This window comes from Gymnogyps californianus, chromosome 3 (assembly GCF_018139145.2).
Source record: "Gymnogyps californianus isolate 813 chromosome 3, ASM1813914v2, whole genome shotgun sequence".
NCBI classification, from domain to species: domain Eukaryota; kingdom Metazoa; phylum Chordata; class Aves; order Accipitriformes; family Cathartidae; genus Gymnogyps; species Gymnogyps californianus.
This window is the reverse complement of record NC_059473.1, coordinates 126866053-126878277: the sequence shown is the minus strand read 5'-3', so window position 1 is coordinate 126878277 and position 12225 is coordinate 126866053. Positions and strand designations below refer to the sequence as shown.

Here is a 12225-nt window from a genome sequence, read left to right as displayed (position 1 = left end):
GCCGGGGCCACCCCGGCACGCCGGGCTCCGGGCACCCCGCTACCCCCATGGTGCACCCTAAGGATGGGCAAGAGGCAGGAATACCCCCGGGCAGCGGCAGCGGCACTTCTGCAGCAGCTGCAGGCAGTGAAATAAAGATGCATTGCGCTCTGCCAGGCGTCAGCGTTAGCTCCGCGTCTGTTTTCTCTCCATCCTCTGCTGTCTAAGGGAAAAGGAGGACGGATGAGTTTGTCTGCAGCGTTAACTGCCCCTCCACCTCCAAAACAGTCGACCCCGATCAGGAGAACCCAGCAAAGGGGATGGACCCTCCAGCATCCACGATGCTTCCCACCCCCTGCCCCAGCCTTCAATCCACCGTCCAGCAGTCAGCTCCTTTTTTTCCTCCCCAGAAAATCAATGTCGGTTGTCTTTTTCCCCCTGATTAATTCACTACGGTCTTACCCGACTCATCCTTCTCCCTAATTCCCTTCCTTTGGTGGGCCCGGATCGATCTCCTGAAGCAGCCCTCGCAATTTCCAGCTGCTCCTCATCCCTCTGGCATCCATCGCTCCGTCTTCCCCCCTCCCTATCTCCCCAGCTTCGGGGCTCCATCCGACACCGAACACCCTCCCTTCGACCTGGCAGGCAGCCTTGGGACATGGCCGTGGGCTGAGGGCTCTGCACCGTGGCATGGGGACGGGGCTTTGCATCGCACTGCTGGCTGCAGCGTGGTTCCCCGGGGCAGGGGAGGTTTGCCAGGGTGGTTTGATGCAATCATGACATCGGTGATTAAAAAATGGGTGGTTTGATGCAGTCGTGACGTCGATGAGACACCTGGATCACCCCGGTGTGATGTTTGCATCGGTGAGATGTTCGTGGCCGTGGGTCTGGAGAGGGGACAACCCAATATCTGCCTGGCTTTGGCACTGGCTGTTGCTGGGATGGTGGGATGGTGGGCTACCAGCTCCGGGGTCCTCTTCCCCATGGATTTCTGGTATTTAGCATCCCAAGGACGGTGGGAAAGCCGCATGGATGCAGGCAGGATGGGGGTCCTGCAGCGGAGCCAGGGGAGCAGCAAATTCAGGTGCCCTCCATGCCCGGGTCTGCCTCTTCATTTCTCTCCCAAGGGAAAGGAAGCAAATCCTCGGGCAGGTCCCCCAGGGCTGGAAATTGCCGTCCTGGGCTTCATTTGTGGGAAGGTTGCACATTAAATTTCCTAGTAGGAAGGAAGGAAAGAGGCTGGGGAGAGGGCTGCGTCTTTGCCCTGGAGGTCGGGAAGCAGGGGGGAGCTCTGGGTTTCCCATCCTCTTCCGATCGGAGAACCACCTCTCCTGGCCAAAGTAGCCCTGTCCCCATCCCTGTCCCCATCCCCTCCGACGGGGACACCTGAGACAGGAGGGGGAAGGGGTCTGCAGGTGAGGGTTGATGCTGGATGTTGCCCCGACTTTGCTTTCCCAGTTTTGCAACTGTCCCCTTGGCAGTGTTTTACGGGGGCAAGCGTGGGCTGAGGCAGGCGCTGTGTGGGGTCAGCTCAAGACCTTGCACCCCGTTTTCCCCCGAGCAGGGGACATCGCCGCTCCCTGGAGCTGCCCTGCCCACGGCGCAGGTTGGCACCAAACCCCCAACCCGGGGCTGTGGGGCAAGTGGGGAAACCCTGGTCTGGTGGGGACTGGGGCAAGCAGCCCCCTGCTTCCCCCCACCGGTGCGAGAGCCTGGACCTCTGCAATGCCCCCTGCGATGCCCCTGCAATACCCCGAGCAACATGCCCTGCAACACCTCGTTCTGCGCTCCGGCTCTGCTGCTCCACAGCACTTTCCCTCCTGTTCTCCTTCCCTCTCCCTCCTCATCCTCACACATAAAACCCTACACCTCCTTCCCTCTCCCCCGGCCGAGTGGTGCCTTGGAAGAGACCGTGAAAACCCTGGCAAATCCAGCCCTTTCCAACCCCAGGGAAGCTTGGGGGGGGCGAGGAGGGCTAGGGGAGCTGATGCCTCTCCAGCCTTCCTCCCCCTCGTCCCCCCGGCCTCCCCTCCTTCCCTGCCTGGGCATGGCTCTCCCTCCTCCCCCAGCCCCTGTCGTCACCGCCACCGCTTTGAGTAAGAGCTGAGACATCCTTCGCCGGAGCCCAGTCCTCGCCGGAGCCCTCCGCGGCACAACATCCCAACCCCGGCATGGCAGAGGGAACGGGGGGGGCTTCGGGGACCCCTCCTTGCTCTCCCCGCAGCAGGTAAGGGGGTTCGTTGAGTCCAGGCTGGGAGGGAAGGAGAGAAGCTGTTTTTCCCTGCAAATATCCATGATTAAAGATGTTTGCAGAGTGCCGAGGACGGTCAGGGAGCAAGGGGAAGGCAGCGGCAGGGAAAGTTTCCCAGCTCTGCGTGAAGTTCCCATCTAAAAACCAAAAATCCCCCACTGCCCGCCTTTAAAATCCAATAAATAAGTTATTTATTGTTCCTGCCTCCCTGACTGCACGTCGGGATGCCGAGAGCTTCGCCGGGCTCACCACGGTCACGGGCGTCCTCCGGTCCAGCCTTTAGCATCCACACGGGGCAGGTTTCTGCATCCCTCCGGGAAAGTGGTTGGCAAGTACCAGTGAGCAGCGTTTTGCAGGCACGTAGGTGCCTCCCGGGGCATCTCTGCTGCAGGGTCAGCGTGCTTGTGTCAGGGAGCGACGGGAAATCCATCAGGGAAATGGTTTGGATGCAGGGAGATGAGGCAGGGCTGTAGGTAAAGGTCAGGCAGGAGGGTAGGGCTGCCCACCCCGCTGCCAGGCTCTGCCGGAGCTGCCCGATGCTGCCGGAGGAGCACCGAGGTGGGCGAAGCAGCGGCAGGGGAGGGAAGGGGGATGCGGGGGTGCAAGGTGCCGGCCGGGTGGCGGGGTGCCACGGCACCCTGGGGTGACCTGTGTGCGTGCGTGCAGTCTCCCACCCAGGCAGCCCCCTTCCCACTCACCCATCCCCACCGCGACCCATGGGTGCATGTCCCACGTGGGATCCTCTCCACCCGCGTCCCCCCCCAAAACCCCCTTTGCCACATACAGGCAGTTGCAGGCACAGCTTTGCATCACCCAAGGCACCTCCTTTCCCCCTCCAACACCTATCAGAGCTTTGGGGAACCCATGAAATCCCCATTTGTGTGACCCTATAAGCAAGGCTGGAGTGAGAGCAGCTCCCCCAGCACCCACCATACTCTCCGGTATCTTTAGATATCTCAGCCAGGAGAGGCACATCCATAATTTTCTCTCCAGCTCAGCGCAATGGCCGGCGTTTCTCCTCCCGTTTTCCACCCCCTCCACCATCCTTGTACTAATCAGTTGAAAACTGTGCAGAAGATGATGATGAGTTCAGGAGGGCTTCGTGGTTTTACCGGGCCAGGGAGGAATTTAAGCTAAAGGAGCTTCTTGTTTAGCAATGTCAGTGCTTCTGACATTGAGAATCCCCTTCTCTTCAGGGATGGAAGCAGTTGCCTCCTGGAGAGGGGAGGCTGCTCCTGGGGGCACGGGTCAAGCGTGGAGGAGTCACCTTAAAAGCAGGAGCAGATTTCGGGCCTCTGCAGAGCAAGTGATTTCCCCTCTTGCAGAGATTTGCCGTGCCGGGGAGGGGAAACAAACACATCCATGGATGGATGGAGGGATGCAAGGATGGATGAACACATCCATGGATGGATGGAGGGATGCAAGGATGGATGAACACATCCATGGATGGATGGATGGATGCAAGGATGGATGGATGGATGAACACATCCGTGGATGGATGGATGGATGAACAGATGGATGGATTGGATGAGGGTGGATGGTGAAAGGATGATCCCTCTTCTCAAAGGTGAGTGCTACCAGAGAAACCAGCCCCAGGAGCCCGTTCGGGGCAGCGCAGCCTCTTGAAGCAGCTAAGATGCTTCCCCCTCCCTCGCTCCCAGGGCATGAAGCAGCTTAGAGTCGGGGAGGGCAGAAGGATGGTTGAAACCAGTTATTTTCTAGTCACCCCAGTAAAAGTTGAAGCACCGGGCTCCATCTCTGCTATTAAATCACCCAGGGGCAGACCTGGGCTCCCCATCGCTTTAACTCACGGGGTCCGGCTGCCCGGCTGCGACCGATGCTGCCCAGATTCATGCCCTGCCTGCCCGAGGAGCACTCATGAAACGGGGAGCAGATGCTTTGGGGACATCTTCCCTTGACTCTGCCATGGTGGCAGCTCAGATCAGATCCAAGCCCTGCTCGCTGCTTTGAGGGGTCCGCAGCGGGATCGTCACCTCCCAGACCTGCGCTGCGGTGGCATTACGGTGACAGTGCCGCTCTCTGCTGTCTTTCCAGGTACGAAATTTGGGGCAGGTGACTTGGCAGAGCATCCCGAACCACGCAGCCACCCCAGCCCGGCTGTGTCCCTGCTGGGGCTCTCCCAACCCACATCCAGCTCCATCCATGGCTCCTCCAGCGCTCGCTAACGGTGGCAACACGCAGGACACCCCGTCGGAGGTCCCCTACGGTGGCTTTCCCTGCTGAGCCTCCTCTCCCACCACCATCTCAGCTCATCGCTCCCGCTGGTCCCTCCCGAGGGGCTTTGCCAGGGAGGGGGTCCACGGGGGACACCAGCACAGGGAACATGGGGCGGCTGTCCCACGGCATCACCCCCCTCGTCGCGTGGTGCTTCGTCACCTTCCAGGCGGGTAAGGGCGGCTCTGGCTTTCCCTGGGGTACCTGAATTTCCTTTGCTTGAGCCCTGCCTTCCCATGGGTGTCACCCACTGGGGCCCTTGGGGGGGATGAATATGGGGAGAGGGGAGTGGAAGCTGAGGGTGCTGTGGTGCATGCGCATGGAAAACCAGTTCTCTTCCAGTTTACCCCCATGCGGTCTCTCAGCATCCCCAGTCTCCACGCTGGCATGGTGTCCTCCACCATGCGCCGTGCTAGGACTGGGGTTCGTGTCTTTGCAGAGCAGCTTGACACCACCCAGACACTTGGGTGCACCTCTGGGACCCCAGATCCATCCTGTGCAAGCCAGAAATGTTGGAGGGATGGGAAAAAAAAAACGGATTTTGCTTCCACCTGCTGTCAACGCTCGACCTCCCACGAGCTGGGCATCTTGCTTGTCCTTTCACTTGGGACCAGCCCTCCCCAACACCTCTAAAACCCTCAATCCCGGGCCAAAGTGCAACAACCAGGGCCCTTGCTGGGCTTGCCTGCACAGCGGGGAGAGCTTGCATGGGGCACGGGGCATGCTATGGGGCCGTACCCCATCCTTCTTCAGGGCAGAGCTACCCATACAATGTCTCTTTGGTTGCGCTTTGCTGTGCAAAGCCTTCCCTCCCTCCATTCCTCCCTCCCTCGGCCTCCTGCGACTTGCTGGTGGAAATTTATGGGGCTCTGCAGCGAGCAAGGACAGCCGAGCGATACGCTGCAAGCTGACGGCACCGAAGACCAACGCCAACAATTTCTAGGCAGAGCAAAGAGCATTGCCCTCCTCCCCAGCCCTGTCTCCAGCCCAGCCCGAGGGATGGTCTCTGGGCAGGCTGCAGTGGTCCCAAGGACTGGGTCAGCCTCCACCTTGCAAAGCTGAACCAGTTAGCACCAGTAAGAGCAGCTGGAGGGGACTGGGAGAGGGCCCCCAGCCACCCAAGAGTGGGATTTTCTCAGCCAGCATTGCAAGGTCAACCTTGCACTGCTCTCCGCTCCCCGGGAGGAGGACGGGGCAGCTTTGAGGGGGCTAATTCCCTTCTCCCCATCCCAGCGTGGGGTTTAGCATCCCTGCCTGCTGCAGCAGAGAGGGGGCTTGCCCAGAATGGGCACCCCATTTCAGTGGGGTGCAGGGGTGTGGAAGGGGGGAATCAGCGAGCTCTCCCCCACCCCGTCCCCATCCCCGTCTCCCCACAGCCACCTGCCTGCGGGAGCAGCCCGGCAACCACGCCGAGGAGCGTCTCTTCAAGCACCTCTTCACCGGCTACAACCGCTGGTCGCGGCCGGTGCCCAACACCTCCGACGTGGTCATCGTGAAATTCGGGCTCTCCATCGCGCAGCTGATCGACGTGGTGCGTAGCCTGCTGGCGGGGACCCCAGTCCCGTGTCGCATCTGTCTTTTCACCGGTTGGTCCTACTGGTCTGCCAGACCAGGGCCTGGGGACACTGGTGGGAGGTCAAGTTCGGGCACCGGCAACCTCCTGGCCATCTCCAGCAGGTGACAATCCACCCGCTGTGCCTCCCTCAGACCTCCAACGAACAAGAGGGGTCTGCACCCCTCCTCTCCATCCCAAACCCTCTCTTCCCCTGACAGGAGGAGAGCGTCCAGGAAAACTGCAGTTCTCCATCCCTGCCATGTCCTTATCCACCATCGACCTGCCCCAGCGCACCTCTGGGCTTGTCTGTCCATCCATCCATCTGTCCCTCACTCATTCCTCCCACACACATCCATCTATCCACCCATCCACCTATCTACCTATCCGTCTATCCACCTATCTACCTATCCATCTATCCACCTATCTACCTGTCCATCTGTCCACCTATCAGCCTGTCCATCTATCCACCTATCTACCTATTCCTCTGTCCACCTATCTACCTATCAACCTATCCATCATCTATCCCCCTATCCCTCTGTCCATCTATTCACCTATCCAAGTGCATTTGTCCATCCATCAGAGCGGCTCAGAGCTGCACGCTGCAAAATGCTATTTCTTGCTGCCATCTAGTGAGCAGATAGCACGGGGAAATAGAGTGTCTCCTTGGACTTGTACTGGTACCAGTTGCTCCCAGGAGCTGAACGCCAGAGGCAGAGGGCAGAAAGTGAAAGCAGTAATTTGGGGGCCGATGCATTGATGGGACAAACCCTTGGGCTCTCTCTGCCTGTCTCCTCTCATCTCTCCCTCTTTCCCACCGCAGGATGAGAAGAACCAAATGATGACCACAAACGTCTGGCTGAAGCAGGTAGGGGCCCGTTCCCTCTCTGGGGCAAGGGCAGGAGCATGTCAAGGAGGGCACAGAATTTCGGGCAGACATACCCTGCCTGGGGGGGCTCGGTGGCATCTCCACAGTGCTGTTCCTTGGAGGGATGCTGCCAGAGGAGGAGGAGGAAGGTGGCATTGGACAGCTCGGTCCCACCAGCCCCAGGGCCACCTGATGCCCATCCCTCTGTGTCTCCCTCCAGGAGTGGAGTGACTACAAGCTGCGCTGGGACCCGGCAGACTTTGACAATGTCACATCCATCCGGGTGCCCTCTGAGATGATCTGGATCCCCGACATCGTGCTCTACAACAAGTGAGTGATGCTGCTGAGATGGGGCATCCCTAGGGCCGGCTCCCCCTCCCCTTCCCCTTCCCCTTCCCTTCCCTCCCCTTCCCCTTCCCCTTCCCTTCCCTTCCCTTCCCTTCCCTTCCCTTCCCTTCCCTTCCCATCCCATCCCATCCCATCCCATCGCATCCCTGCAGCTCACCCCATCTCATCCCATCACATCCCATCCTGGCAGCTCCCTGGCACTGCCAGCTCCCATGGGCCTCCTGCCCGCGATCCCACCCCACCGGTAAGGATGCAAATCCATCTGCATCCCTCTCCCCATGTCCGGTGCTCGTGCTCCCACCCATCTCCATGCTCTGGATGATGCCCGGGAGGGGGAACCCAGCACCGCGCAGGGATGCACGACGGGGCCACAGCCTCAAATCAAGGCTCATACCAGCCCTGAGAGCTGAGGGAGCTCCTGGCCCTGTTTCTTGGGGGAAACGCTTCATCCTCCTCTGACCTTCACATCTCTCCACGCCTGCAGCGCCGACGGGGAGTTCGCCGTGACCCACATGACGAAGGCCCACCTCTTCTCCAACGGGAAGGTGAAGTGGGTGCCACCTGCCATCTACAAGAGCTCGTGCAGCATCGACGTCACCTTCTTCCCCTTCGACCAGCAGAACTGCAAGATGAAGTTCGGCTCCTGGACCTATGACAAGGCCAAGATCGACCTGGAGAACATGGAGCACCACGTGGACCTCAAGGATTACTGGGAGAGCGGCGAGTGGGCCATCATAAATGCCATCGGCACCTATAACTCCAAGAAGTATGACTGCTGCACTGAGATCTACCCCGACATCACCTTCTGCTTCATCATCCGCCGCCTCCCGCTCTTCTACACTATCAATCTCATAATACCCTGCCTGCTTATCTCCTGCCTGACCGTGCTGGTCTTCTACCTGCCCTCCGACTGCGGGGAGAAGATCACCCTCTGCATCTCCGTCCTGCTGTCCCTCACCGTCTTCCTGCTGCTCATCACGGAAATCATCCCGTCCACCTCGCTGGTCATCCCTCTCATCGGAGAGTACCTCCTCTTCACCATGATCTTCGTCACGCTCTCCATCATCATCACCGTGTTCGTCCTCAACGTCCACCACCGCTCCCCCAGCACCCACACGATGCCCCGCTGGGTGCGTAGCTTCTTCCTCAACTTCATCCCTCGCTGGCTCTTCATGAAGCGACCCCCGGCGCTGCCTCCCCCGAGGGGACCGCCGGGCAGTACGACCTCCCGGGGACGAGGCTCAGCACCTCCCGGTGCTGGCTGGAGACCGATGTGGATGACAAGTGGGAGGAGGAAGAGGAGGAGGAGGAGGAGGAAGAGGAGGAGAAGACGTACCCCAGCCGCATGTCCCAGGCGGGCTCCCACGGCCAGGGCACCCAGTGCCGCTACAGCTGCGGGCGCCAAGCCGGGAAGGCGTCGGGGGGCTCAGCCCCCCGGGTGCCCCCCAAGGGGGAGGAGGAGGAGGAGGAGGTGGGCTCGGACCGGGGGCTGACGCTGTCCCCCAGCATCCTGAAGGCCCTGGAAGGGGTGCAGTACATCGCGGACCATCTGCGAGCCGAGGATGCTGACTTCTCGGTGAGTGGGTGCCCCCGAGGGCTGGAGGGTGAGGGGGGGTCCCCCACCCTGGTTGCTGCCTCCTGCCAGTTGTACCTCCATGGGGGGGGGGTCTGTTGCCTGGCTGCTGAGGACCCAAAGCCAGGGAGAAGATCAACGACCACCTCCTGGGAGACGAGACGCCCAGTCCACGGGGTCAGTTGAGGCTTCCTCCAGCTCCCGTCCCTGCTGGCTGCGGGGATGTTGGAGGTCCCGCTCCTGCCCGTGCTGTCCTGCCCTCGGAGAGCAGAGATGGCCCAGCCTGCCCTGCCGGGACCCGGCTCAGAGGCTGCACCCCTACTTTTACCCAAATGGTTTCAGAAAACCGTGGGTGGGATTAGCTCTGCCCCACGCAGCCCCCCCAGAGAGGTCCATCCCCCAGCCCTGCTGCTCCAGGGATTTCCCAAGATACGGGGCATCTCCTCACCCTGAGGCAAACGGTGGATGCAGGGGAAGCCCCAGGTGGTCTCCTAACCCCAAGGGGTCCTCACAAACAGGCGGGCTGCATCCTCTGCCCACGCTCACAGCCCCTCTCCGCTCGGCAGGTGAAGGAGGACTGGAAGTACGTGGCCATGGTGATCGACCGCATCTTCCTCTGGATGTTCATCATCGTCTGCTTGCTGGGCACCGTGGGGCTCTTCCTCCCACCCTACCTGGCAGGGATGATCTAGGGGCTGGGCCAGGCTGTGGTGGGGACAGCGGGCGATGCACGCTCCTTCCTCCCGGGGAGCGGGCACGGTGGTGCCCATGTCCAGCCCGGACCCTTGCCTCTCCCTGGGAGGACATGGTTGCAACCATGGAGGACCCTCGGATGGGAAATGCAGGGTGAAGCAAGGGCTGTGCCGAGGGTGACCTGGGGATGGTGGGGAGGGATGGCTGCCTGCCATCCTGCCCAGGGCGGTCACAGCCGTCCCGGCATCGAGGGAGGCACGGTACAGCTTCTCCATTGCCCGAGCACAGGTTGGAGGCATGTAAGAGAGTCATCTGTTTCCTCGAGCTGCTGCAAGTCCTACCCAAACCCCAAGAGCTGTGTCTGGTTGTGACTCCAATGTGCTGGGCAAGAAGATGGGACCTCACAGCCGCTTTAGGACGCATCCTGACCGCAGGGTGCTCAGGACCACAGGTTGGCACGGTCATGCATGATGTGGGGCAGGGGATAACGCTTCAGACGGTCCATGCAGAAGGGGTACGGTTGTGGGATGGAGGTCCCTGCTCAGCCACATGGCTCGGGGTCTCTGCTCTGCAAAGCCCAGCCTAGGTCACTTCCACACCATCCCACACCGGAGCTCGGGCGGCAGGGAGATGGGAACAGCCGACCCAGAAATATGCGTGGTTTGGAAGGGAAAAACCACCCTGCAGAGCGGGATAACCCACCCAGCCACGGCCAGACGGTGCCCACGGACCCCGGGAGCTTGGGGCGCTGCCTCATGCCAAGGCTGGTGGACTCAGCTGGCGTGGGGGGAACCTGCACTGCCAAGGTCCATCCCAAGCAAATCCTCCTCTCCATCCCAAACCGCCTGGCTCTGATGACTGCTGCAATCCAGCTTTTCATTTCTAGCTTCCATATATCCTAAAGGGCACCTACTCTCTTCTTCCATGCCCTCAGAGACACCAGGATTTTCCAGCAACCTTTTCTCCTCCAGGACACCAACCCAGCCATCGCGGTGCTGGATGCAGTCTGAGAGGTTTCAGAAAACACTTTGTGCTTTCAGGAGCGAAATGGGCTGGAATAAACGGCGCCACGGAGGGACGTGCATGTCCCGAGGGTGTTGCAGCCGCTCACGCAGCCTCCGGTGCTGGCAGGCTGGCTCGGGCGTGCGCACACGGGGCTGAGAAATGAGATGTGCGAGGGAGCGAGTGCCCAGGGGTGGCTGGCTGGATGCGTGCGTGGGTATACGTGCGTGTGTCTCTAACCCGGTACACACGGGCTGTAGGGCTCTGCAGAGCCGGGAGCGCACGGGTGCAGAGAGCTCTCCTGCGAGGACAATTTCTGGCTTGGTTGGGGCTGCATCTCCTTGGGGTGATGCAAGGGTGTTGGCTGGAGGTGAACAGGATGGGATGCCCAGCACCCTGGGCACTGCCAGCCATGGCACAGCTTCAGCAGACCTCACCGTGATGGGGCAGAGGAGGAACGTGCTCCCCTTCCCACATTAATCCCTGCAGCCCCTCTCGCCAGCCGCAGCCGGCACCCACCACCCCTCTCCGCTCAGCCCGGCCTGGCTGATGAGGCCACCAGGGCACAAGCTCTGGGGTGACCCCCCCCCTTCTCCCCCAGTGTGGCACTAGACCCCCAAGCACCCTTCTTTTGGGGGGAGCCCATCTTCGTGGCTGTGCTGTCCTGCATAAACCACTTCCCAGCTGCCTCCACCGTGGATTGCCCATGGTTTCCTGATGGTCTTTGAACAGCAAAGGTCTGCAGATCCTCTCACTAGCAAGCCTTGGGGTGGGAGCAGGGGGAGTCCAGGACCCTCGTATGGATTGTGGGCTCAACGGGAGGAAAATGGGGCTCCAGAGGGGACGTGGACCCAGCAGACCCAGGTTCACCCCAGAAGCTCCCCTGGGGACGCTGCCACAGGGACGGTGCTTCCCCACGCCGGCAAGACACCTGAGCAGCACGACCCTTACTCTTTCTAAGGAGGTGCTGGTGACCAGGGGACTTGTCCCCACGGTGTGGGGGTGACAGGCAAGCACAGGCACGGCAGGACTTTGTGCATGGTTTATCTCAGCCAGAATGAACAGCGTTGTGGGAAGATGCTGGGGAAAAGCCCGAACCGTACGGTTTCCAACTCAAAGCACAAACCGAACAGAGACTTGGTTTGCTGTCGTTGCTTACACAGAGCAGCTCGGAGAAAACTCAGCTGGAAGAGGCACCGTTCTCCTGGTTTGTGTCACTGAAGGCTGCGGTCTGCGGGGTCCCATCCCTCCCCGTGCTCTGCAGGCTTGGGGCCAGGCGCGCTCCGGCCACGGGCGCTGGAACCGGCTCCACCGTGGTGCACGGACCCGCTTCCCATCATTAAATAAACTCTTCTATACAATGTACAAGGAAATGCAAACAGTCCCTCCGGCCACCGCTCCGATGGCCCCTGGGGATCCCCACGTGGCCCCCGGGATGCCAGCTCCCCCAGCCGCCGTGCCCCCCAGCTCCCGGCGGCGAGGAGTGGGGTCCAGGTCCCCGTCGCGACACGCCGCCCGCGGCCGTCCATCCTCGGAGGGGCCAAGGGACGGACACACGGACCTGCTGGCAGCCGGGGAGCGGGGAGCCGCCAAGCCAGAGGGATCTTCAGCCACCCTCGAGGACGGCCAGGTCCCCCCCAGCCCTTTCCAGGGACGAGATGCCTCCCTTCTTCAGAAGACCGACGAGATGACGCTAAAGACACGAGCGGCTGCAGGAGGAGGGG

The 12225-nt window shown here is 61.0% G+C and overlaps 1 protein-coding gene across 1 annotated transcript; it reads left to right on the top strand.

Moving 5' to 3' along the window:
• Positions 1–4370: 4370 nt before the first annotated feature.
• Positions 4371–11080, top strand: CHRNA2 (cholinergic receptor nicotinic alpha 2 subunit). The gene is given in 7 exon segments (XM_050893352.1): positions 4371–4638; positions 5842–5996; positions 6841–6885; positions 7106–7215; positions 7718–8430; positions 8433–8809; positions 9373–11080. Coding segments are annotated over 7 exon segments (1590 nt in total). The 5' UTR covers positions 4371–4574; the 3' UTR covers positions 9499–11080.
• The last annotated feature ends 1145 nt before the right edge of the window (positions 11081–12225 follow it).